At 44.1% G+C, this 25,241-nt stretch overlaps 1 long non-coding RNA gene, 1 gene segment (V, D, J or C) and 2 further genes; 3 read left to right on the plus strand and 1 right to left on the minus strand.

The window, feature by feature from the left end:
• The window catches only part of Tcra (T cell receptor alpha chain), a 1,796,232-nt gene that overhangs the window by 1,646,466 nt on the left and 124,525 nt on the right, over positions 1-25,241 (plus strand).
• The window catches only part of Tcrd (T cell receptor delta chain), a 213,126-nt gene that overhangs the window by 128,360 nt on the left and 59,525 nt on the right, over positions 1-25,241 (plus strand).
• The window catches only part of Gm30275, a 58,297-nt gene that overhangs the window by 6,996 nt on the left and 26,060 nt on the right, over positions 1-25,241 (minus strand). Inside the window, exon 4 of one of the 2 annotated variants that reach the window (XR_003951147.1) lies at positions 19,728-19,813. The exons of the other annotated variant lie outside the window; for it this stretch is intronic. This is a non-coding gene — a long non-coding RNA (predicted gene, 30275). Of the gene's footprint in view, positions 1-19,727; positions 19,814-25,241 lie in introns of those variants that run through there. 2 annotated transcript variants of the gene reach the window in all.
• On the plus strand, positions 572-1,083 carry Trdv4 (T cell receptor delta variable 4). The segment is given in 2 exon segments: positions 572-617; positions 785-1,083. Coding segments are annotated over 2 exon segments (345 nt in total).

Here is a 25,241-nt window from a genome sequence, read left to right on the forward strand (position 1 = left end):
AAGCAGCAAGCCAGATAACCAAGAGGTTATCTGGAGATGGAAGAGCTGGAAGAGCTAGCTGGCACTCACAGGCTGGATAACTTCATTTCATGACTTCTCTGTCCTCTGGGAGAGCTCTCTATATGCAAAATCTGTCATGCCCTAATCAGGGCTCAGGGCTCAATTCAGGAGTCCCTGCTTTGAGCTCTCCCTTGATGCTCTTGGAACACAGACTCCACCTCATTTGTGGACCTAATTCTCCTGTAACTGCTGTTTGTCTCTTTTCTCAACTTCCCTTCAAGCAAAAAGAACCCTAAATTCTTTGAATCCAGAAGTCATATCTTTTTTTTTAACCTTTATATGTCCCAAATACTATCTGGCCTGCAATCGGGGGGTAGTCTGGGTTTATTGAGTTAACATGCTACCAGTCCATGACCTCACTAGCTTGCCACATGTCTCTCTGAGGAAGTGACTAATATCAAACCACCTTTACAGCAGATAAGGATTCTCACGGAGACAGAGACAGAGGTGAGGCTCAGCAGGGCAGCCCAGGAAAGCACCAGCCGATTACAAACTCATCCTCAGTGAAACTATGCTTTGGAGATGTCCAGTCCTCTGCATATTCATCTTCAGTACAGGTAAGGCCAGGTGCCTGGACCTTTTTCTTCATTGGGAAGTGTATCTCTAGAACAATTCTCTGGGGACTTAATATGGTGAACTGATGCCCAACATGTCCCCAAACCCCATCCCCTTGGGGTGGAGAAATTCCTTTGCAACCTCTCTGACTTTAGCTTCTTTCCTTAAGGGACCTCTTTGGATGTATATTTGGAACCAGTTGCCAAAACTTTTACTGTTGTAGCTGGGGATCCTGCCTCCTTCTACTGCACTGTAACAGGAGGGGACATGAAGAATTATCATATGAGCTGGTATAAGAAGAATGGAACTAATGCTCTGTTTTTAGTATACAAGCTAAATAGCAATTCTACTGATGGTGGAAAGAGCAACCTCAAAGGGAAAATTAACATTTCAAAAAATCAGTTTATACTCGACATTCAGAAGGCAACAATGAAAGACGCTGGTACGTACTACTGTGGGTCAGATATCCACGGTGCTACAGTTCCGCTTCTGATCCCTTCAAGAAAGGCTAGGGTCAGACGAAGGTGGCAGATTCTCCCATGAGAGACCATCTCAGGCTGAGCTATGCAGCACATCTGAGATGAGACCTCCTGATTACATTAACAGTCACCTCTGATAAGAAAGGCTGGAGCTGAGTTGGGGCAAGGCCCACCCTTTGAAGTTTCTATACCAGTTGAGGAGAGAAGACAGGATGCTAGAGTTTGCGTGGAGAGACCAGCAGGACCTCAACCTTCTCTACCCCTGGGCCCTTGTATTAAAACAACGAGCCGATGAGCAGAACATCTTCCATTGTGAGTGTTGTAGCTCATTGCAATCTTCATGGTGGAAGCCTTCTTGAGCAGAAACTAGATAAAATGAAGATGGTTTTCCATTAGCATTTTAATCAAAGTTTCCAATGCTATTAGCAATGGTTTTAATTCTTACTCTGAAGACTGAGCAGAGATGTTGTCTGAAGTATTTTCATGACTGTTTCAGGTTAAAGGCGTTATATCTTAGCTAGAGAGGAGTTCTGAGGCCCCACGGGCGTAGGCAGAGAAGGGTCTTGTGAACAGATGATAGTTGAGGTAACATGGACTGGGTTGACCATGAGTCAAGTGAATAAAAGACTTAGATAAGCACCTAAGAAGGGCTGAGTCCACAGAGCAAAAGGTCTGGAGAAGCCCAGGAAACAGAGTAGAGGGGCAGTGCATCTTTAAAGATGCCACTCTTCAGGAATCACCGGGGAATGTAATGCAGCAGCCAGCTTTTCTTCTGCTCAGAAAGCTATTTGGAATCGTCTCCTCATGCAAAGCTAAACTTTAGCATATGTAGCAGAAATGACTGTAGAAACTAAAAGCCAGATCCTCCCGTGGCTTCCAATCAACTTTCCTTATGATGCCGCCTTTACCACACACTATTTAAAGCCTCTGATGTCATTCATGGTATTAGGGAAAGTCATGAGAATAAAAAAAATAATAATAAATAAAGAGGGCGGGGATTCTTATCAATGTGCTTACAGATTTTCTTTAGAAGACCTATCTATCACCAGCAATTACAATCAGAGATTACAAGAGAATACAAAAATGCAAAGAAGAAATATGAATACATAATGATATATGTGAAAATGTCGTTTTGAAGCCCATTTTTATTACACTAATTTAAAATTAGAAATACAAAAATTAAAAAATATAGAACGCATGCTCTACAACAATGAATATTATTGACTTTGTATGCACTGCCCTGAGAGTACATGAAAAGCTCAATCTCTGTGAAAAAAAATTTCATAGAATTGTCTAGGCTTGAAAAAGTCGAGATTTGAATAAATGAAAAAGGATTTTTCCCAGTATGCATTTTATTTATTATTATAAATTACCTCAAAATCTAAAGGCTCAACAACAACAAAAAAGTTGTTTTGTCGTGCTTCACTCTCTGTGGGTCAGAAATCCAAGTGTGGCTTAGCTGGTTCCAGACTTCTCATGAGGCTGCAGCTGGGGTATTAGCCAAGGCTGTAGGCATCTCAGGGCTTGATCAGGAAAAGATATACTTTAAGCTCACCCATGTGGGTAGTGCCATCCTGTCTTAGTTACTTTTCTATTGCTGAGATAAGATACCAAGACCAAAACAACTTATAAAAAGAAGCGTTTAATTTGGCTCATGATTTCAGAGGATTAGACTCCATGATGGTGGATCAAAAGAAAAGCTGAGAGCTCACATTTTGATCCACAACCACAAGGTAGGGTGTAGGAGGAGGAGAAAGTGAGGGAGGAAGGGTGGGAGGGAGAGAGAGGGGGAAGGACAGAGGGAAGAACAGAGGGAGGAGGAAGAGGAGGAGAGGGGGGAGGGGAGGAGAGAGAGAGAGAGAGAATGAATGCAGGAATTGCCTAAGTCTTTTGAAACCTCAAATCCCTCCCCTGGTGACATACCAAGGTCATACCTCTTCATCCTTGCCAACAACTGGGACCAAAATATTCAAATATAAGAGCCTCTAGGGTCCATTCTCATCAAACTATCACTCAACAATCTTCAACAAGTGTATCTCCACAGAGTTCTTCTTAACATGGTTAGGACTCTGGGGGAAGAATTGTATGCAGCAGAAGGCACAGTCCTTTTGCAATCTCTCTTGGAAGCAACATCTCACCATCCTGTTAATATCAGAGTCAGTAAATGAAGTACCGAAGAGGAAGGATTACATGGGAGTATGAGTACCAGAAGCAGCCCACCTTAGGAGCTGCCTAGTGCACCGGATTGGTGCAGAAAGTATTGAAAGAGAAGTCTAAAAGTTGGTTATAAGCAACTTGTTTAAAGATCTCTGACTATGAAGCTAAGGAGATTGTATTTTATATTACAGGACAGCAGATTATTGCACATATAAAACTGGAGATACTGTTCCAAATATATATTCTTGAGCTTAATGTAAAGAGTCTATCTGCCTATGGGCAGGCACAGAATTAATTCATTGTTTAATTATTAATTATGTTTTTGAGACAAGTTATCTATATGTAGCCTTGTCAGGCCTTAAACGAATGGGGATGCTCCTGTCTCAATTTCTCAAGTTCTGGGATTACCAATATATATCACTATGCTTGACAAATTGCCCGAAGCAGCTGGTGCAGGCAACAATCTAAAGATTTGCTGTGAGAGCTTTTTTCCGAGTAGACAAGGAAGAGCTGGGGCTTTGTTTGTTTGTTTGGGAAAGTGCCTGGAATTGAACCCAGAGCCTTGCTTCTCATCTCTTGCCCAGACGTCAGAGAGACCACCATTAGATATGGTCACTTTATCTCTAGAGCAATGGTTCTCAGTCAATTCCATCTTAATATTTGAATCTCCTGGGGAATTCTTCGAAAACATCAGTGTCTGAGATACATTTCCAGAGATTTAGATTTAACTTGCATTGGAGTTCTGGCTTCCCAGATAACTCAGATAACCCTTTGCTTCCTGTCTTCTTCCTGCCCTATAAGATTGAAGACCACTGGTCTAAGCAAACCATTCTAGGTATAATCCAGATGGATAACGTAAGTGACATTGGTCATTTCTCCAAATGAGTCCTACGTCTCACTCTGTGTCTACTAAGTCAATCAGAACCTATATTTGAACAATGTCCTTGGGTAAGTTACATCTGCACTAAGGCCTAAGAAGCACTGGTCTAGGAGCTCCACTGTCCCAGTCTACTTTGTGTGACTGTAACAAAATACCACAGACTGGACAAATTATAGAGAAAATAAATTTATCATAGTTGTGGAGGCTGAGAAGCTCAAGAACCAAGGCCTCACATCTAACAAGTGTCTTCATGCTGTTCCAGCCCATGGCAGCAGGCAGAGGGCAAGTAAGGGGCAAGAGGGAAAGGTACTACACTGGCTGTTTTGTCAGAAACCCACTCCTGTGAAAATTAATAGCATTCATTTCCTGAAGGCAATACACAAGTGCTTCTTAAAGGTCCCACCTCTCACCTTTGTTGCATTGAGGATCAAGTTACTAAAGCATGAATTTGGGGAAATACATTGAAGTCATTCTCTTAGGGTTTCTATTTCTGTGAAGAGACATCATGACCACAGCAAACTCTTAAAAAAGGAACGTATTTAATTGGTGCTGGCTTACTGTTCCGATTGAGTCCATTGTCATCGTCATCATGGTGGGAAGGAAACATGGTAGAAAACAGGCAGACATGGTACTAGAGAGGCAGCTGAGACGTTTACATCCAGATCAGCAGACAGCAGGAAAAGAATGAGACACACTATGTCTGGCTTGAGCTTCTGAGACCGCAAATCCCACCTCTAGTGACAGACTTCCTCCAACAAGGCCACCCCTTCCAATAGTGCCAGTCTCTATAAGCCTATGGGTCTATTTTCATTCAAGCAGCCATCATAATTGAAACATTCTATTGAGGTAGAAAAATATAAATAGTTTTTTCCCCATTGCCATGGAAGAGTCTTATTTGTCAAAATTTCCTGAAGTGATTCTGACATACAGACAAATGTGAGCCTTATTTATAAACAGTTGCCCATCCCAAAATCAGAACACAGATAATTTGCATTATTTATATAATAACTATTCTTACTGAGGTAATATTATATGCTTACTGGAAGAGTGTATTGTATAAGTTCTGTGTATGCCCATTTCTCATTCATTCACAAACAAAAGAAGAAATGAATAAGTATTTATTGATTCCATGCTTTGTACCACACCTTCATAAATCATCCAGTGAAATTCGGGATCTTCTTCCACCAGCTCAAGATCAAACAAACAAACAAACACGAATCATTAGTGCACAGTTAAGTCTCATTTGAAATAAGAACAGTGGGAGATAAGAGAATAGTGCTTGTTTGTTCCCCTTACAGGATGGACGGGACATGTTTGGGAGGGAAATTTCAGAGCATAAGATGGGCATGAAGTAGGCGAGCAAGGCATTGCCTGGAGCCAAGGGAGAGAGACATCCTAGGACAAAAGCAACCACTATGCCCCCAGTGACCTGAGAGGATCCATACACAAGAGAAAAAGAGAGCAGGGGCAGGGGATGGGGAAAGAGGAGAAAGGGGAGAAAAGAAGGATGAGAGAGGGGAATTAAAAAGACAGAAAAGATTTGAAGGTAAAGACGTGGAGTGATTCTAAGCTTACTGAGGTAACTGGGAATGATACCCAAAGCCTCATACTTCAGCAGGTGGAGACGGACCTGCTGAAGGTCTTACCTTAGTGTACACATGGGCCCAAAATCCCTGCAAAAATTCTGAGGCCAAATGTATGACACAAAAATTGGCTATTATTTCTATATTGTCCGTGCATTTCTCAGCCCTTCCAATAAAGGCAATTGATATCAAACTAGTTTATATAATTGTTGCTTCCATTCTACCGTCTATAATTTCTGTCCATTATGAAGCGGGTCTGGCTGAACAGTGTTCAGAGCAGTGAAAGGAAATCTCACTTCCTAAACAAAAGAGAAAAAGAAAAAACGAAAAGTCTGCATCGAGCCCTAGGCACAGAGCGATCGGTCGGTCGGTCGGTCCATATGAACTGGAGTAGACTCACTACTTCCTCCAGCCTCCCAAGCAGGGTCCTCTGCGGGCATGCTGTGAGGTCGGGAATAAAAGACTCAAGGGCAGACACAGAGAGTCCGAAACCCAGAAGCAGGGCCATTAACTGGCTACAGTGATGGACAGATCACCCACCACCCAGAGCCACTGTCGTGAGTGAAGGGCAACAGCAAAGAGCGAAACAGAAACCATGTGTGCCATGGAGGAAGGGTTCCGTGAAGGCTGAGGTTCCGGCAGCCAAGAAAGAAGGAAAAATGCTTCTATCAGACAACACGTTGCCTATTCCAAGGGCGGTGCAATCCTGGGGAAGGCACTGGTTGTGGCCTTTTTAAATGCCAAGGAGGTATACATCTATAGTACAAATAACGGAATCAATTTGAACGAATCCAAGCTGTGACCTTCGTTTGGAACAATTAAGGTTTTAAATGGGAAATTAAACCCATTGTACTTGAAAGCCTGTAGGAATCTAAAAGGTCACACAGGAAGTCTTGCATTAAGATGCATGTTCATCAAATATTGATTGAATAAATGATAACCCATTGCCCATTCGAATATTTTCAATAACAATTCTGTTTTTTGTTTGTTTGTTTGGTTGGTTGGTTGGTTTTTGTTTTTGTTTTTTTAAATAAAACTGTTCTGGGAGGTCAGGAAAAGGAAAAGATTTTTTTGTTGTTGGATATTTTCTTTATTTACATTTCAAATGTTATCCCCTTCCCCAGTTGCCCCTCCCCCGAGACCCCCTATCCCATCCTACGTCCCCCTGCTTCTATGAGGGTGTTCCTCCACCCACCCATCCACTCTCACCTCCCCACCCTCAGTTCCCCTACACTAGGGCATCTATCGAGCCTTCATAGGACCAAGGACCTCTCCTCCCACTGATGCCCAACAAGGCCATCCTCTGCTACATATGTGGCTGGAGCCATGGGTCCCTCCATGTGTACTCTTTGGTTGGTGGTTTAGTCCCTGGAGGCTCTGGGGGGCCTGTTTGGTTGATATTGTTGTTCTTCCTATGGGGTTGCAAACCCCTTTAGCTCCTTCAGTCCTTTCTCTAACTCCTCTACTGGATACCCTGAGCTCAGTCCAATGGTTGGCTGCAAGCATCTGCCTCTGTATTTATAAGGTTCTGGCAGGGCCTCTCAGGAGACAGCCATATCAGGCTCCTTTCAGCATGCACTCTTGGCATCCACAATAGAGTCTGGGTTTGGTAGCTGTGTATGGGATGAATCCCCATACACAGTCTGGTGGGACAGTCTGTGGATGGCCTTTCCTTCCATCTCTGCTCAACACTTTATCACCATATTTGCTCCTGTGAGTATTTTGTTCTCCTTCTAAGAAGGACCAAGCACCCACACTTTGGTCTTCCTTCTTGAGCTTCATGTGGTCTGTGAGTTGTATTTTGGTTATTTAGAGCTTTTGGGCTAATATCCACTTGTCATTGAGTGTATACCATGTGTGTTCTTTTGTAATTGGGTTACCTCACTCAAGATGATCATTTCTAGTTCTATCCATTTGCCTAAGAATTTTATGAACTCGTCATTTTTAATAGCTGTGTAGTACTCCATTTTATAAATGTACCACATTTTCTGTATTCCTCTGTTGAAGGACATCTGGGTTCTTTCTAGCTCCTGGCTATTATAAATAAGGCTGCTATGAGCATAATAAAGCATGTGTCCTTATTACAGGTTGGAGCACCTCCTGGGTACATGCCCAAGAGTGGTATAGCTTTCTTTAATCTAGTTTTTAGTTACTTCTTATGATGATTGAGATAACGTAATTATATCATTTTCCCCTTCCCTTTCTTCCTTCCAAACCCTCCCATCTGCTCCTTGTTCTCCTTCAAAGTTTTGGCCTCTTTTGTTCATTAGTTGCTGTTACATCCAACTTTGTGTGCACATATATGCGTATACTCCTTAATACAACCTGCTCAGCATGTTTAAAGTTACTCCTGTGTATGTTTTCAGGGCTGACCACCTGGTATTGGGTAACCAATTGGTGTGCTCATCCCTAGAGAAGACTGTTTCTCCCATTCGTGGAATGTCTGAGTTACCTGTTCTTTGTGTAGGGGTGAGGCCTTGTGGACTTTCTCCCATTCCATTTGGCATTTCGGTTAGTATCCTCCCTGCCCTCCCTGCTCAGATCACATTTAGGCAGCCTTTGACTAAATGATTCAGCCTCTAGTACCAGAGTGATCTCTTCAATACAAATATGATCATGCCATGACACTCCTTAGAAATTCTCCTGCAAGTTCTCTTTTTTTTTTTTTTTCAGGAAGATCTGAAGCTTGCAAAACCCTCAAGACTCTAAGCAGTCCGACCCCTTCACTTCACTATGCAGCTATACTCCATCTTCCCGCAGTTTCTGGGCTTCAGTCAACTGTCTTCTCGCCATTGTTTGCCTATCCAATCTGGTACTCTCCCACCCCAGGGCTTTCCTACACACTCTTTCCTGTGGGATTTTCCTCTCTCTCCTTGTTGCTTCTCAGAGGCATCTTGAGATGATGCTTCACTAATTTCATCCTTCCTATTTTCTCTAGTTTGTAAGCTCTGAGAGAATAAGGACCAAATTTGATTTTGCTTTTTATTGGACCTGAAAATTACATAAATGTATCTGTATGAAAAAAATGGATGCATCTTTCAGAATCTGGCCTTCACTGCAGACTCTGGGGTACAGCAAGGCCCTGCTTTGCTCCATTTTTATTTGTTGAGTGATCTTAGAGATCCAGAGATGGAATCAAAAATGGCATCCCCAAGAGTACATTGTGAGGCACATAGGTCAACTGTGGGGCAGACGATCCTCCGCAGGTCTACGATGTCCTTATACAGGAATGCTGACAGGTGAGTAAGTCCTTCCCAGAAAGTCCAGGAGCTTTGATGAAATCATAGAAGCTTAATATGATGGTTATCTTTTTCAGTGACCCCCTCTAACTGAAATAAACATGAACTTTTTGATTATTTTTTTCCACTTGACTATTTTCAGAACCTATATTAGTAAAATGCACAAGCCTGTAATTATAGAGAAGCATAGCCTCATCCCTCAAATATTTACTGAGCAAGCACAGTGCTCCTGACGCTGTATCACACGCTAAGCTGCAAAACAGCCAGAGCTAGATTCCTGTCCTCAGGGTGAAAAAATGAAAATGCAGCCTTAGTAACAGAGCAAGGAACCACGCACGGCTGGGAAAGCCCTGGGTGGGGGAGCACCTGCCTGGACCCTCAAGCAACAGCAAGAAGACACATCTGGCCAACCAAAGCATGGAGGTCGAGGGAGGACAGAGGAGAGCTTCCCAGGGAGGTGGAGGGCTCAGATTGCGCAGGGCCTTGGAGGTTCTAGCTCTTCCCAGGAGTAATGAACGGTTACAGAGAATGAGGGGATGGCTCAGAGCCAGCGTCTCAGAGGCTGCACATGTTTATAATGGGAAAAGTGCTGCTTCCCTCCAGTAAGGTGTTCTCAGGGGTTCCTTAAGGTGGCTTAGGAAGGAAGACGACCATCCACAACAGTGATACAACACACAGTGCTCTTTGCTGTTAAGTAACTAGATATAACCAGTTTCCTTTGGTGGGGAGGGGACAGCTCATCGAGATTTCGTGGGGACTCTGTACCCACAGGATGCAGCTAGTTCCCTGTCAAGAAAAGCTTAGAGGTTTTGTTGTTTTGCTTTACTTCGTTTTGGCTTTGAGGCAGGGTCTCACGGTGCAGTCCCGGCTGACTGGAAACTCCAGCCTGGCCTCAAATTCGTGGAGATTCACCTGCTTCATTTCCAGCCCTGAGATTGAAAGTGTGGCCTACCACACCCAGCAGCTTAGAGATTTTGTAAATTCAGCTATCATCCTCATCTCAAGACACACCACCTAACGTGGTAGTGGTGATACTCTTTGAGAAGATAAAGAATTAAGGAGAGCAAAGAGGGAAGGGAAGTTCTTTCTTTCTTTCTCTCTTTCTTTCTGTAACAACCACTCCTTTTACTTATTACTCTTATTAAAGAACTATGCAAAACTTCCGGGATTTTCCCAGGCCTTGGTGTTTCTGGGACACAGAGCCCTTCCTTCTCAATAGTAGGGACCATAAGAGAACCCGGAGGGACCAATGGAGAAGTACAGTGTCTTGGGGGAGGCATATAATGCCATCGGGACTGGCTGTGAATTCCCACTTTGATTTTCTGCCTTGTGAAATAGTGAGACCTCCCTCTTCTCAAATACGCAGGCCCCTCACAGCAAACATTAGCTCCACAAGTCTTCATCCAGCCTAGGTTGAATTGTTTACACTCCCAGAGTTGCCTTCAATCAGAGCAAAGTGTTTCCCTGCGAGCTATGAAAATACTCAGCTACAAACCGAGTCACCTGGGTCCCACTTCCCGCTTCCCTGAAGCTGCCTCTGTAAGTGCTCTGAAGGAAACAGCATTCATATCTATCAGCCTTGCCGTGTCCCTCTCTGCCTTAGGAAAAACCCTGATATGTTACCAACGCTTTAAGGTCAACAGTTTGAATTGAACATTCCCTGCTTGCTTTTCCCACAAATTGGTGGCTAGAAAATAAGACACCTTCCCTTCATATTAAAAAGCCCAGGTGGAAAGGTAAGACACCGCTTGGGACACGCTGCTCTAATGACAGGAGAGAGCAAGGGAAGAGCAACCAGAGCTGAACAGGCTCCCCTCTGACACATCAACCACAACCACTCACACTCACTAGCCAAGGCCCTTCTGGCCAAACTCAAAAGCAATTGGTTAGAGACCAAGACCCTCCCCACAGAAGGTATAGCAATATGCAGAGCAGGGAGGGGGCCTTCATACAGGGAAGGAAACACCAAATCCTTTGAGATAACAGACCACTGTATCTCTGAGTCGGCCCAGGAGTTTTGTCCCGATGTTGACTGGTAAAAAGCTTGATAGGATTTTGTTTTTCTTAGAATTCTTGAATTAGCAAGTTCTTCTTCCTATGCCACCATCCCTCCAGATGGCAATAATAGTTGCACAATTAAAAATAATTCTGTGGTTGAGAAATTTTAGCAAAGAATAAATATTAGCAATGTCCCTGAATACTCATAATTTCTCTTGCCACATTAAATGTTCTGAAAAACACTACTGCTGTACCTACTTAAGCCAGGATTGGCATCACAGAACTTTTATTTATTTCTTTATTTTGTACTGACCCAACAACTAATGTCTCATGAGACCTTAGTGGCGAGTACTAAATTCCCAAAGGATTGTGGGAAAAAATCAATCAGACAAATTACTAGTGTTTGTTCATTTCTGAGCATCTAGACTGAAGAACATCTAATGATGTTGAAAAGAGTTACACAAGAGGCCAACAGGTCTAGACAGGCCTCTAAATGAAGTATTCATTCTCTGGGAGACTCCACTCCTCGCAGGAACCTCCAAATGCTATTGGACATGTTATAAATACCTGAAGCTGGCTTTTCTTTCTCTGTTTTTTTTTTTCTAAAAGTTGTATTTTGCATTCTGTCTTGTGCCAAATGCAGTACCAGACACTTGGTATATAACGGGAGCAAAATAGACACAACTCCGTCCTCAGAGCTTTGTTTAAAATGAAAGAACCCAGTCCCAAGGCAAATACATGGGTGGTCGCCACATCACACAACTTCCCAGCTGTGGCCCCTGTTCCTCCTCCACTGCTTCCCATGTTTAGCTTCTGCGACTTCAGTCACCCTTTGCAGATCTCCATGGCCCCTCCTGGCCAATTCCCTTTCATGGCTTTTACTCCACTATGGAGCTTCTAGAGTCCCCGGGGCTCCTACTGGACTTCTCTGATTCTTCCTGAGTGATCTCATTCATTCTTGCAGCATTAAACTTCACAGATGTGTTCATGGCTCATGAACTTATATTTCCGATGTAAAACTCTCTTCTAAGGATAGCGTTATCCAACAGCACCACTTAAGTTCCTGCCTGCTTTGGATTATTTCAGGCGTTTTCTCCCATGCTGTGATTGTTTGGCTAGTTCCTTCATCTGTCCGCCCCCTCCGCAATTTAGAAACCCCTCTGGACAGTCTGCCGTGGTCCATCTTCAGTTTCTCTCATGCATTGCTAGTAAGCCCATAATATGTGAGTATTGGGTTCACTGTCCGAACTGAATTTCTGCTTTGGGGATCACTTGAGGGGCAGGCAACACGCACGAGGATGTTTTATTTAAAGAAATAATGCCCCTTGCTGTGTTTTTCTAAATGAACAATCTCAAATGAGACGACACACTGGCATGGGATGAGTGGTTGAATTTAGAATGCTAAACTGAGCTAGCATCATCCCTTATAGGTGTGGAAAGTACTGCGAAGCTTCTACAAACTACCTACGTTCCCGCACCCCAGCTGGTGAGTGGGTATGTAGTGGCAAACATGACTCATTTCTTACAACGGTCCACTCGGATCTACTCTCTACTCCAAAGGGAAAAGGCAAAAGGAAACAACAGTACGCTCTCTTAAGACCCTCCTGCAGAGACTCGGATTCAGCTCAACCGCACAATGCTGCTCCTTGATTGACACCCAGGGCCACAGAAAAAGGCAAAGAGAAAAACTCCCTGGACCAGAAAGGATGTCTCCCAGCTGTTCTAATAACAACACGTGGCAACCTCACTTCCTCCGAATTCTGATCCCCGTCTCGCTCACGCCCGTTTGTACTAACTAATCAGTTCTATACCCCAAGAGCCCACGTTCTACTGAATTTTCTAGATGCAAACTGAAAACGTCTCTGTGCTTGATCTTCCTGTATGGACCGAGGTCCCTGATTGTCCACTGGGAAAGCCCTGGTTCCTGTGTCCCTTTGAACAGCTACCACATGTTGTGGGCAAAGGCTAGTTCTTTCCCCTTTGGTTGCTGTAAAGAAAGTTTGCCAAAAGCCTCCATGTATTTGAAGTTAAGGATTTAATCTCTATCAGGGTAGAGGACATTTGTCTAACTACATCTCTATTGCAAAAATAAATATTTCTCGGCTGAAATAGCATTTTGAACTTTATTTTTTTTCCTCTTATGCCCTTTCTGTACCTATCCCTAGATAACAGTTTATGCTACAATATTTATTTATTTACACTTATATAAATAAATATTTGTAAAGAGTCCTCTGGGCTAACAGTTGTGATGGGCCTTTGGTGTGCTTCCCAGAAGACATCCCCAGCTATATTGTAGGTCAACTCAGACACAGCACATTTGTGAATCGAGGCAACAGTAACACTGGCATACTAGAACCGTGATTCTCAGCTCAACCCTCTGGGTCACTAGTCTGGAAATCAAGCTGGCAAGTTTTAAAGTAAGGTCTTCTGAAAGAAACTGTTCTCATTTGAGTCTTACAAAAGTCCTGTTTCTCTGGGCTCTTCTGGTCTGTCTCCTTGGCATGCGTCATCCCCTATGCAGCCCCCATTCCCACTGCAGCCTGGCCACTGCCAATGGGTAGATAAGACTGTTGCCGTGTGCTTTGTCATGGACTGTGACTCCCCTCGAGATGCTGCCAGATGTCAGGGTTGTTCACCATGGAGAGGCAGTCGTGAGGTATTTCCTTTGCCTTCTTCTGTTAGCTTCCCAAATACAGTGACTACTCAGTCAAGCACAGGCACCGACTCTCAGACTCCTTCGCAATTAAAGCCCCACCACAAGGACAGTTTGTATTCCCATCCAATCATCTTTTCATTCACTCATACTGAGCATTCATTACACAGCTCAATGTTAAGAGCCCTTTAACTTGTCATAGACATGATGTATGTAACAGCACATGCATCCAAAACTAGGTGCTCACAGTGGTAATTATAAAACAACCACTCTTAGAGATGACGCCTCTTAATTGTGTTGAATGTTACACCTGTCATTGCCCCCGTCCTTGTCTCTACCTACCATCAAACTTCCCTGCCAATCCCACAGACTCTGCCAGAGCGCCTGGGGTACACAGGTCATGGCAATGGGACAGCAGCAGGTGCAGTGAGTGAGGCTCTTGGGACAGGACAAGGACACTGGGTTGTGATGATCTAAGCTGCTGCAATAGAGTTTCCACCTGAATACCAAATGCCCCACTTCCTTGGTTTTGAAACTCTTCATCCAGCCCCAAGGCTGCCTTTGAAGGCACCATTTTACTGTATTGCACATCTGCCTCCAAGAAGGTCCCCATGGGGATTTCACGGTTCTCTCCCATTATTTGCTGTTAGTTCTAACTCTATTAGTTCGCCATTCTTTCCATCTCGTACCTTTTTTTCCTTCCGATCTGTAATAAAACTAATTGAAAAAAACTACTAGGTATATTTAGCTCAGACAGAACCTAAGAGCTGGACACCCTGTGGAGCCATGAGTGATACAAACGTTTGTCGGTGACTTTGGGAACCACTAACATGAAGGGTCAGAACCACCAACCCCTGTTCCCAGGAAAAGGGGACAAGTCCTTTCCACATCTGTCTTCTCAGTCTGACATCGAAGCCCTACCCAGGAGGCAGGCTCCTTCCCCATTCTCTCCCATTTGTAGCAAATGGTGGAAAGTCTTGCTCCCAAAGAGGCTCCTACAGCTTTCTCCTTTTCCATCGAAAAAATAAAGAGTTGTTATTTGTTTCCCCCATGGAAAATGAAGTTGTAGGTGGGGGGTTTCCCTAGGGTTCTGAGAGAGCACGGCAGTGTCACCAGCCTGTGCTAGACAGGATAAGTAGAGGTGAAGGGTACAAGATCTACACAGCAAGATCTCAATGCCATAGCTGCATAATTCTATCTACAAAATGTGAGCTTCCTACAATTACTAAAGCAGCCACATTCTTCTGATATCCAAGTCTCACCATCAACGGAGGGGAGAAGCATTCATTGCTATGATGGTTAGCATTGGTTATCAACTTGACAGAATCTAGAATGGTCTGGGATATGGCTTCTGGGTATTTTTATGGAGGACTTATCTTGAATACACTCACTAAAATGAGAAGACCCATCCACTATGGGTGGCACCATTCCCTGGGCAGGGGGTCCTATACTGTCTAAAACAGAGAAAGAGAACTGAACAGCATCACACATACATTCATCATTCTCTGCTTCCTGCCTACGAATGGGAATGTGACCAGCTGTTTCAACCTCCCGCTGCCTTAACTTCTCAACCTGGAGCCCTGAGCTTTTCCTCCTAAGCAGAGTATACTTCAAAGAGAAAGGACCCACTCCGAGTCTTTAAAAATAATTAGTCATGTGCTTCTAATCCAAGTTTTCCCAGTTTGTCACTCTCTTTTAGGATAGTACTAGACAGAAGTACAAAATCACATGCTTTGTTTTTAATAACTGCTCTTCAATCAATAAAAATTTATTTTTCATCTACCAGCAGCCTGAACACTTTTATTGTTGTTTCTCTGGGTTCTGTCTGAAGTTCACTAGGTTCCTCGGGCTTCCAGCAAGCAGGGAAAACAAAGAGGATTTCCAGAGTCAGAAAGAACTTCCCATCCCAGGCTCAGCCGCTAAGAGCACTGGCTGCTCTTGCAGAAGACCCAAGTTCAAGTCCCAGCACCCACCACTCACAGCCAGCTGTACTCCAGTTCAAGGGAATCCAGTGACCTCTTTGGGCTTCCATGGACACAGCATACACATAGTGCAAACACTACCTATAGGCAAAACACCCACACACATAAAATGAAAATAAACATGTTTAAAAAAAAGAATTTCACATTCTATTCAAATGGCATAAAATTTACACCCCATGACACAAAACCTTCTCTGCGAAATAAATTCTAGGAAAGCAGAAAGTAATCTCCCAGCCTCTTAAAGGAAGTAGTTTCTTCCATGTATTAGTCAGGGTTCAGGGTTCTCTAGAGTCACCGAACTTATGGAATGAGTACACACACACACACACACACACACACACACATATATGTGTGTATATATATATGTGTGTGTGTGTATACATAAATAATGTTGAATATATGATATACATAACATACATTTTATATATATATATATATATATATATATACACACACACATTAAATTTATTCAAATGATTTACAAGCTGCAGGCTGCAGTCCAATTATTCCAGCAATGGCTATGAAGGAAAGTCCAAGAATCCAGTAGTTTCTCAGTCCCAAAGGCTTAGTGTCTCAGCTGGTCTTCTGTATATGCTGGAATCCAGAAGAAACAGGCTCCAATACCAGTGAAGGAATGGATGTGCTAGCAAGGCAAGGGCAAGTAGGCAAAGAACAAAAGCCTTCCCTCTCCTATTGTCCTCATATTGGCTTCTAGCAGGTGTGGCCCGAGTGAAAGGGATATCTTTCTGCCTCCTGATCTGGATCACATCTGTGCCCTCCGTTTCTGGATTGTAGTTCATCCCAGATAGAGTCAAGTTGACAACCAAGAATAGCCATCACACTCCGAGCACCAAACATGGCACTCTTTATGGCAAATTTTCTTGGATAACAATGGACGGCTACAAGCCTGGAAGGATTACAAGTCAGAAAAAGGAAGGGAAGGGAGGAACAAGGAGAGGGAGGGATACAATGAAGGAGGATGTGGGGCACAAAGTTGGAAGTTGACCACTGCTCCAGCTGGGTCTGCTGGGCTGTGGCCTGTGTTTCATCTCTCTCAGCTCTGTGTTACCCAGTGGCAAGCATCAGCTAAAGGGCAGATGGGCTTCCCTGGCTGAATCCCAGTGCTCAGAAAGTATCTCAGTAGGAAAAAATTAAGACATGGAGGGCCAGGGCAGGATTAGGAGAAAGAACTAAGAACGTGGAATTAGCCTAGTAAGGCCAGGCTATACCCAATTAACTTGGGAAATACCAAGCAACCACAACTGACCAGCACTATTGTGGAAGCTCAGGAAGACAGCTTGGTGCTGACCTCAACACTTGCCTCATGCCTTCTGTTTGTAAGAGGCCAGCAGTGAGCCACCAGCAAGCAGATGCCTTACTAGGGATCCATATTGTTCTGGAGAGAGGACAAAGAACAGAAGCTGGCAGCCTGTGATCCCCACAGTGGCCTTCCTGGTCACAGGGGACACTTTTGCCTTATCCCCTGGGCTCAGCACTGTGATGAGTATTTGCTGTCCACAGTTCAGCCTTGGTTTACATTACACTGGAATTACCTGGAATGATTTTTTTTTAATTATTTACATTGTTTTTAGAATTTCTTTTTTTGCTTAGTTTTGTTTTGTTTTTCAAGACAGGGTTTCTCTGTATAGCCCTGGCTGTCCTGGAACTCACTTTGTAGACCAGGCTGGCCTCGAACTCCGAAATCTGCCTGCCTCTGCCTCTGCCTCCAAATGCTGGGATTAAAGGCACGCGCCACCACTGCCCGGTGTTTCTAGAATTTTTATGTGACTACTGTATATCATTTCTACCCTCCATTCTCCACCTCTAAGCCTCTCTGTGTCCTTCTCATTCCTTCTCAAATCCATGAACTCTTCTTTAATTTTTATTGTTACATATGTGAACACACACACACCTCCATTTTTATGCTGTGCATCCATCTTAGTACCCACTAGGGAGTTGTCTCTGACTCCAGTCCCTGGAAGGTTAAGTTTCCAGTGACCCTGACTCAGTGATCCTCACCCAGCGGTGACTCCCTACTTCTGCTTATGCAAACCTTCCAGTCATTCTAACAACCTAGTCTTGGCAGAGCAGAGTAGCCTTGGCTTGCTTGTGCAGATCCTAGAGGTCTTCTTGTGGCTTTTCACCTTTAAAAATTCTTCCCTTACCCTCTTCTCACGGCAGTTTCAAGTTTGGCTCGGAGATTGTTGTCTTGCTAGCAGAAATCAATAAATCCTTTAATTATAATTGGATTGAGTCTATGGTTTATTCCCAGGGGTCAGAAACTCCATAAGTGAGTGTATTTAGTATATACTTAGTGTCATTCATATGCATATGTACATGTGTTTAGGATTAAACACTTGCGACTGAATAACCTATCGGAGAGCTTGCCCCTGGAGAAAGCTGGTTCCCCCCTCCCACAGCAGCCATTGCTTGGCTGTATCTCTTCCTCTAGGAATGGGACCTTGTGAAATTTTCCCCACGCACATTGTAGTGTCAACTTGTATAGTTTAGGCAACCATATTGTTTATCATTTGTGTTTCAAGAGCACATCTTTTTAATACGCATTTTTATTTTTTAAAGAGAGTATACCAGGTATGTGCAGTTCCCACTGAGGCCAGAAGAGGGAGCCACGTCCTCTGGAGCTGGAGATTCAAGTGCTTGTAGGAGACCCCCCCCCCCAGGTGGGTGCTGAGAACCGAACGCAGGTCCTTTGGAAAAACAGAAAATGCTCTAACCACAGAACCATTTCGTCTGTTCCTGGAAAGATTTTTTTTTCTTTAATTTTGATGTCTAGAACCTGCCCCAGACTGACTAAGGAGATTCTAGAAAAGTAGCTCCCAGGCTATAGTAACTGTTAAAACTCCCAGGTATCCCAGTGTGGGCCGAGAGCATGGACCACGTGTGCTAACTGCCTGACCAGCCTCTCTCTGCATTCCTCCTCTTGTCCATCCTGCCCCAGTCCCTTCCCGGTCTAGTTTGTTCTGCTTTGCCTTTAAAGGGTAACTCTGGAACACTCTGCTAAGTCTTCTTGTGTTTTAGGTTTGATTCCCGCCCCCCCCCTTTAATCTCCATGCCTGTTCTGCTGATTCATCTTTCCATTATGTTTGTTTGATTTTGTATTTTCTTTCTTTAGTCCATAGAAACATTTATAGTGCATTTGATGTGGACAGAATACTGTGGTAAGCACTTAGCTGCTGCTAAAAACAAATCTAATCTAATAATGCTCTCTGTTAAGTTCTTGCTACAGTTATGGATTAATGTCTGGTGGACAATTGGCATGTTGGCAAAAATCTCTCTCTCTTCCAAGGAAGCAGCCGCCTTGGTGCATAAATAATAAATCCAAGATAAGTAGATGGATTGCAATAAAAAATAAAAGAAGCTCAGAAAAATAGATGCCAAAGCAGCGGTAATAGCAGTCAGAAACTAAATACCAGCATCTCCTCTAACAAATGCAGTCTTGTTCTCTGAAGCAGATGCTACAGTTTGCACCAGAAAGAAAAAAAAAGGCCCAGATTGTACGGCCAGTGAGGTTACTTCTGGGCACAGAATACCTGCTGATTAAGGCTGTTTTCTGTTCATCTACGTCATTTTTGTGATGGCTAGTCTTGGTTGTCAACTTGACTACATCTAAAATTAAATAAGATCTAAATATGGAAGGGATTTTTTTTCTTAATTTAAAGGAGAAAGATCGATTTCTCCTCTGAATCTTTAGGGTAGTAAGACAGGCCTTGGGCTGGCAAGATGGCACAGCAGGTAAGAGCACTGACTACTCTTCAGAAGGTCCTGAGTTCAAATCCCAGCAACCACATGTTGGCTCACAACCACCCGTAATGAGATCTGACGCCCTCTTCTGGTGTGTCTGGAGTCAGCTACAGTGTACTTATGTATAATAATAAATCTTTGGGCCGGAGCAAGCAGGGACTGAGCGAGTGGGGTTGACTGGAGCGAGTGGGGTTGACCAGAGCAATCAGAGGTCCTAAAAATAAAAAAATTAAATTCCCAACAACCACATGAAGGCTTATAACCACCTGTACAGCTACAATGTACTCACATACATAAAATAAAAATAAATCTTAAAAAAAAGACATGCCTTTAATTTACATCTCTTGAGCTGGGGAAAGACTCACCTTTAACCTGGATCTGGAGTTGGGAAGACATATTTTAAATCCAGATCATTAGAGCTTGAAAAATCCACCTCTAATGGAGGACATGCATTCTTCTGGAAGCCTATGGAAGGAAGGACACTGACAACTTGACATTGTTTTGAGTCACCTAGGAGACACATAGCTGGGTCTCTGAAGGCATTTCCAGAAAGGTTTAACTGAAAAGGGAAAATTCACCCTGCATATGGGTAGTACCATCATATGGGTTAAGGTCCCACACTAAAAAGCCAGTTGGATACTTTCTAAAGCCACCTTCTCTTCTCTGCCTCCCAAACACCCAGCTATGAGTGAGTTCCTGCTGCCTTCACAGCTATGATGAGCTGTTCCCTCAAACTACAAGCCAAGCAAATCCTTCTTCCCTGAAGATGCTTTCTGTCAGGTATTTGGTTTGGTTTGGTTTGGTTTGGTTTGGTTTGGTTTGGTTTGGTTTGGTTTGGTTTGGTTTGGTTTGGTTTGGCTTTTAGTCAGATCACTAAGATAATCAACCTATACAGAGATTAGTACCATAATGTGGAGACATTATTCACTGCTGTTCATCCTGTCCACATGCAGTTCATATGCCTTTGAAACTCGTTTCCAGGAAGAACATGAAGACTTTGGAGATGCTGGTCAAAAACACTCCAGAGTTCTGTCAGCAGAGCAGAATGGGAGAGCCTGGCTAGGGTCAAAGACTGGATAGGAGTGCATGCTATGGAACTTGGACTCTTGGGGTTTCTGGAGGAAAGGGGGCCCTGCTGGGAACTAGAAGCCATTTGTATGGAAAAACATGTGAAGATAGGCAAGAAAGTATTTCCTACCAGTTTCACAGGGATTATGACCCTGCTAACACCCTGACTTCAGATATTTAGACTCCAGAACTGAGACAATTTTTTCTTTGGTTTTATACCATCTAACTATAGAAAGTGCCACAGCAGGTGTGGTAGTTTGAAAGAAATGGCCCCATAGATCCACAGGGAGTGGCACTATGGGGAGGTGTGGCCTTATTGGAGTAGGTATGTCGCTGGGGGTGGGCTCTGAGGTCTTAAATGCTCAAACCAGACCCAGTATGGCACTGTCTCTTCCTATTATCTGCAGATCAAGATGTAGAACTCTCATCTCTTTCCCTAGCATCATCTCTGCCTACACAGCACCATGCTCCACCATGATAATAACAGACGACTAAACCTCTGGCCTGTAAGCCAGCAGCAATGAAATGTTTTTCTTTATAAGAAATGCTGTGGTCACGGTGTCTCTTCACAGCAATAGAACACTGACTGAGTAAGTGGGGGTGTAAGAAAGCAAACAAATGGGCCCACAGAGATGGCTCAATGGTCAAGAGCACTGGCTGTTCTTCCAGATGTCTTGGATTTATTTCCCAGCACCCCCATGGCAGCTCACAAGCACCTGTCAGTCCAATTCCAGGAGATCCAGTGCCAATTCTAGCCTCTTTGGACATCAGAGACGTATGTGCTGCGCAGATGTACATGCAGGCAAAACACTCACACAAACGAAAAATAAAGGAAGAAACAAAGGAACCAATTCGAGATGGTGAAATAACCATGGGCTGGCAACACCCTGGGGGTGAAATGTAGCAGGAAGAAGCCATCACGAAAACCAGCATCTGTACGAGGGTCATCGCATCCAGTGGGGGAAGGCAGCCTCTGCCAACAGCAGCCCTACAGGAAGGAACCTAGGCATCACTGTCCTCTCCTCCTGCCTCCCACTGGCCAAACCAGAAGAGATGCCATGAAGCAAAGGAAACAGACAGATGTCATCCAGTAAGTGTGCTAAGAAGAGTGGATGACAGGCTCCTTGCCAGCACCAGAGTCGCTTGCCCTCCCTCCTAGCCAGACCCTGCCCTCCTCACCAGGCTCTCGTAATCTTTCTGTGTCTGCTGACTATTCACCACTGCTGCTATAAAGGAATTGACTATGCAAATATTTGAGTACCTATCGGTTCTGCTGTTCAAATATAATCATCATGAGACAAGAGAGCATGCTTGTCATTCATCAGTGAATCCTCGGGGTGTGATACATAGTAGGATGCCTAGACACATAGACCAGGAACTAAGCAACCTGGTGTGAAAAGATCAAGGATTCGATCCAGAGAGGTTGCCTTTGGCAGTTTCTAAAGAACTATGGATGGTGAGCACCGTTATGCCCTTCATGTGAATGTTGATCTGTAAATGCAAATAAGGTGTCCACCTGAGAATCCTCACCGCCCTGCAGAACTCGTGGGTAGAGTAGTTTCAGGGCCAAGGTAAGGGCAACAGAGTTGAATGAAATGAGCAACTACCCAAGGGACAAGCAAATGTAAACATAAATGTAAATGTCCCCTGGACAGGCCAGCCCCTGTGACACTCAAAAGGTGGTGAGAACTTGTAACGTTGTTTTCAACACTGTGGTGGGAATGTAAGTCCTGGGTCCACCTGAGACATTGTAACATTCTTGCTTCCCCCTCACCCACAACAGAACTTGATTCTAAATTTCTCCTGCATTCTATTTCCTATTGTTAAGGTGTCAAAGATTATGGTTTCCAATTTCTGAAGGATAAGCCAAATATTCCCTGTCTTTTAAAAACCACTATAAATTTAGTCTGCCATAAACTGTAATATAGTGATAGTATCTAATGTTTTTGAGACTGTATTTTAATTACATTTCTCCCTTCCCCTTCCTCTCTCCAAATCCTCCCATATGCCCCTCCCTCCCCACTTTCTTTCAAACTCACAGCCTCTGTTTCCATTCATTATATTGTATTTACATATATATTTGTATACACAGAAATGTTAATTGTATGTGTGTTTACGGGGTTGACTGCTTGGCAGTGAGTGGTCAGCAAATTGGTGTTTCTAAAATTTTTACAGCGTTTTGCATAACTCAGGTGATTCTTCTGGAGGAGGAGGAGGGGGAGGAAGAGGAGGAGGAGGAGGAGGAGGAGGAGCACAGTTAAACCTAATAAAGATCAGGATATGGCTCAGATCGGAAGCTGATGTTTTGCTGGGCTGTTCTTTTAGACAAAGGTGAATCATCCCTGCCCAGCTTTGCCCAGAGGGAGTTTGCAGCAAACACAACAATCATTGCAACATCCCCAGTCCATGCACACATATCGATCTCCTCCTTTGATGTTTCTTTTGATTACATCTGAAATGCCAATGATTCTTCTCCTTTATATTAGCTGTTAACATCACAGCAGACTCTCTGACATGTACATCTAATTAAAACCAGGCTAACAGCATCAAATTCTACTTCTAGGGAAGGAAACAGAAACCTTGCTACCAACTTATCAGTCATATAAGCCACCTCGAGAGCCCCTCTCAAGTGGCCTTAGTAGATCACATTGCAAACCTTGAAGTTGGTTTTGTCATCTTATTAACAGGAGGCAGGCACTGCAAGCCTCCCGTGCACTGCACGGAAGTAGTGTCCTCTGCAGGAGAGCATGGTGGTGCACACCATAATCCCAGGCTTGGGAAACTGAAACCAGAGAAAGAAAACTTAAGGGTCAATCTGGGTTATACAATGCTTGCCTGACAAAGGGGAAATGCTCCTATGGAAGGGGAATGGGGCAGCCAGAGGGAACAGGAGCCAACTCTCTCAAATGCAAGTGTGTCACAGAAAAAGCGGGGAGTGGAAGGAGAGTGGAGTCAGGAAGCTGAGCAAGCCCTGTGCAGAAAAGAATCTCCTTCCTCGTCCATCTCAGCTCCTTCTGCAGATCTGTCAGTTCCAGGACGTTAAAACCAAGCCAGGTTCTGCCACCAAGAGGCATCCAGTGTTGTCACTCAGTCGGCTCAGCCTCAGTCCTCACTGGGCCCCTGCATACCATGTCTTTCAGGGGTCACAGAAGATACTGTGCTGACATCTCATGACCAAGCAGGGACAGTCAGGCACCCTGGGGAGCCCTCAGATACCCCATAGAAGGGAAAAGTGACATTACCGAGCACAATCAGACTAGATTAGTACAGATTTCATACAGAGAGAACACCTGTGGCTCTGGTTCCAAGGACACATTCCAAAGTACAGCTGATGGCCCCCCTCCCCCACCAGGCTCCACTCAGTATCATTGAGGCATGAGAAGGACCTGAGTGCAGCCTGCTTCAGGGTTACTTCTGAGCAGCTGAGAAACCGCTGAGATCTATGTAAACAGTAGTCCCGTAAGATCTCGCCTTTCTAGAACATATGGTTTACTTGGGGATCAGTCACGCCTAACCTGTCTGTACATTCATATTTGCTCAGAGAGGCACCCCAGCTCCAAGGGTTTCAGTCCAGGCTGTGACAGAGAGAGGAGTAAATTGTGGCACTGACTCTAACAATGTTCTTGGAGCCTCACAAAACATTTAACTACACACCCGAACTGTCAAGGCTGTGATGTAATTAAAAAGGCATTTCCTGGAGTACAACTGTGGATAGCACACAGTTTCTCCTCACCATTTACCCCCCGATTCTGGGTGTACTGAGAGAGACTGGGGAAGTAAGGAGGAGCCTCTCTGCTCCTTCAGCTCCCGATAGTTAGTGTGCACTGTCATCTTGTCTAGCGACAAGGGTCTCCATCTCTAGCGTCCTGCATGACTTGATGACCACCGACTCTTGCCTTTTGTTCTCCCTTCCATCCCTGTCTCCTTACCTCTCGCTGGCGTCTGTGACACCCCGACAACGCCATTAGCAGCTCCACTTTACACATGGGCTCCACTGAGTCTCATAGAGACTGGACACCTTACCTCAGAAGCAAACCCAGAAACTGGATCTGGCTTGCAGGATGGTTGCTCTTGCCCTGAGATATGGGCTGTGGGGTAAACTGAAGAGACACCTTAGCTGCCTAAAGAATGGCTGAGCTCGAGGGTCAAGTCCTGTCATCTTTGCTGATGCAAAGGCTGCTCTGGATCCCTTGACCAGTCTCCAGCAGGGCAGGAGATGAGTATCCAAGTCTTGCTACTGCTCCATCTTCCTTCCCTACTTTAAAATACCATTTGCAATTTCAGTACACAAGGTATTCTTCCAGGATGCCCTCCTCTCACCAAGTACCACTCCACTGCATCTGTCCTGCTTTTCTCCCGGGCCAAAGCATTAGTAATGTTCCCACGTGCCTCTTTCTACTGATGCTACTGATACAAAGGTAGTGTCTTACTGGACTCTCTTGGATTCACTGAGTTGTTTTGTTTGGTTTGTGTGTGTGTTTGTTTGTTTGTTTGTTTGTTTGTTTGTTTGTTTTTGTCTCCTCGGGGGCCCGGAATGGTGGCGGTGAATGAGGGTTTGGGATAGGGCTCAGAAGGGTTGTGTAAAATTCTGTGGGTTCTATCAAGACCACAGAATTGCTATCTTTACCACCCATATGCATCCACACACCCAGGCAAAATGTCCAGATTGTCTTTTTTTTTTTTATTTTCATCCACTTATCACTTAGACAGAGGTAGCAAATGGGCTGACAGTCTGCTAGCAATAGCTCTCACATTCAGAGATGAGGCAATGCGCTCAAAAGTACTGCAGTGGGAAAAGCTGTGCAAAGAAGAGAAATAGATTTCT

The sequence above is a fragment of the Mus musculus genome, chromosome 14, assembly GCF_000001635.26.
Source record: "Mus musculus strain C57BL/6J chromosome 14, GRCm38.p6 C57BL/6J".
Lineage (NCBI taxonomy): Eukaryota > Metazoa > Chordata > Mammalia > Rodentia > Muridae > Mus > Mus musculus.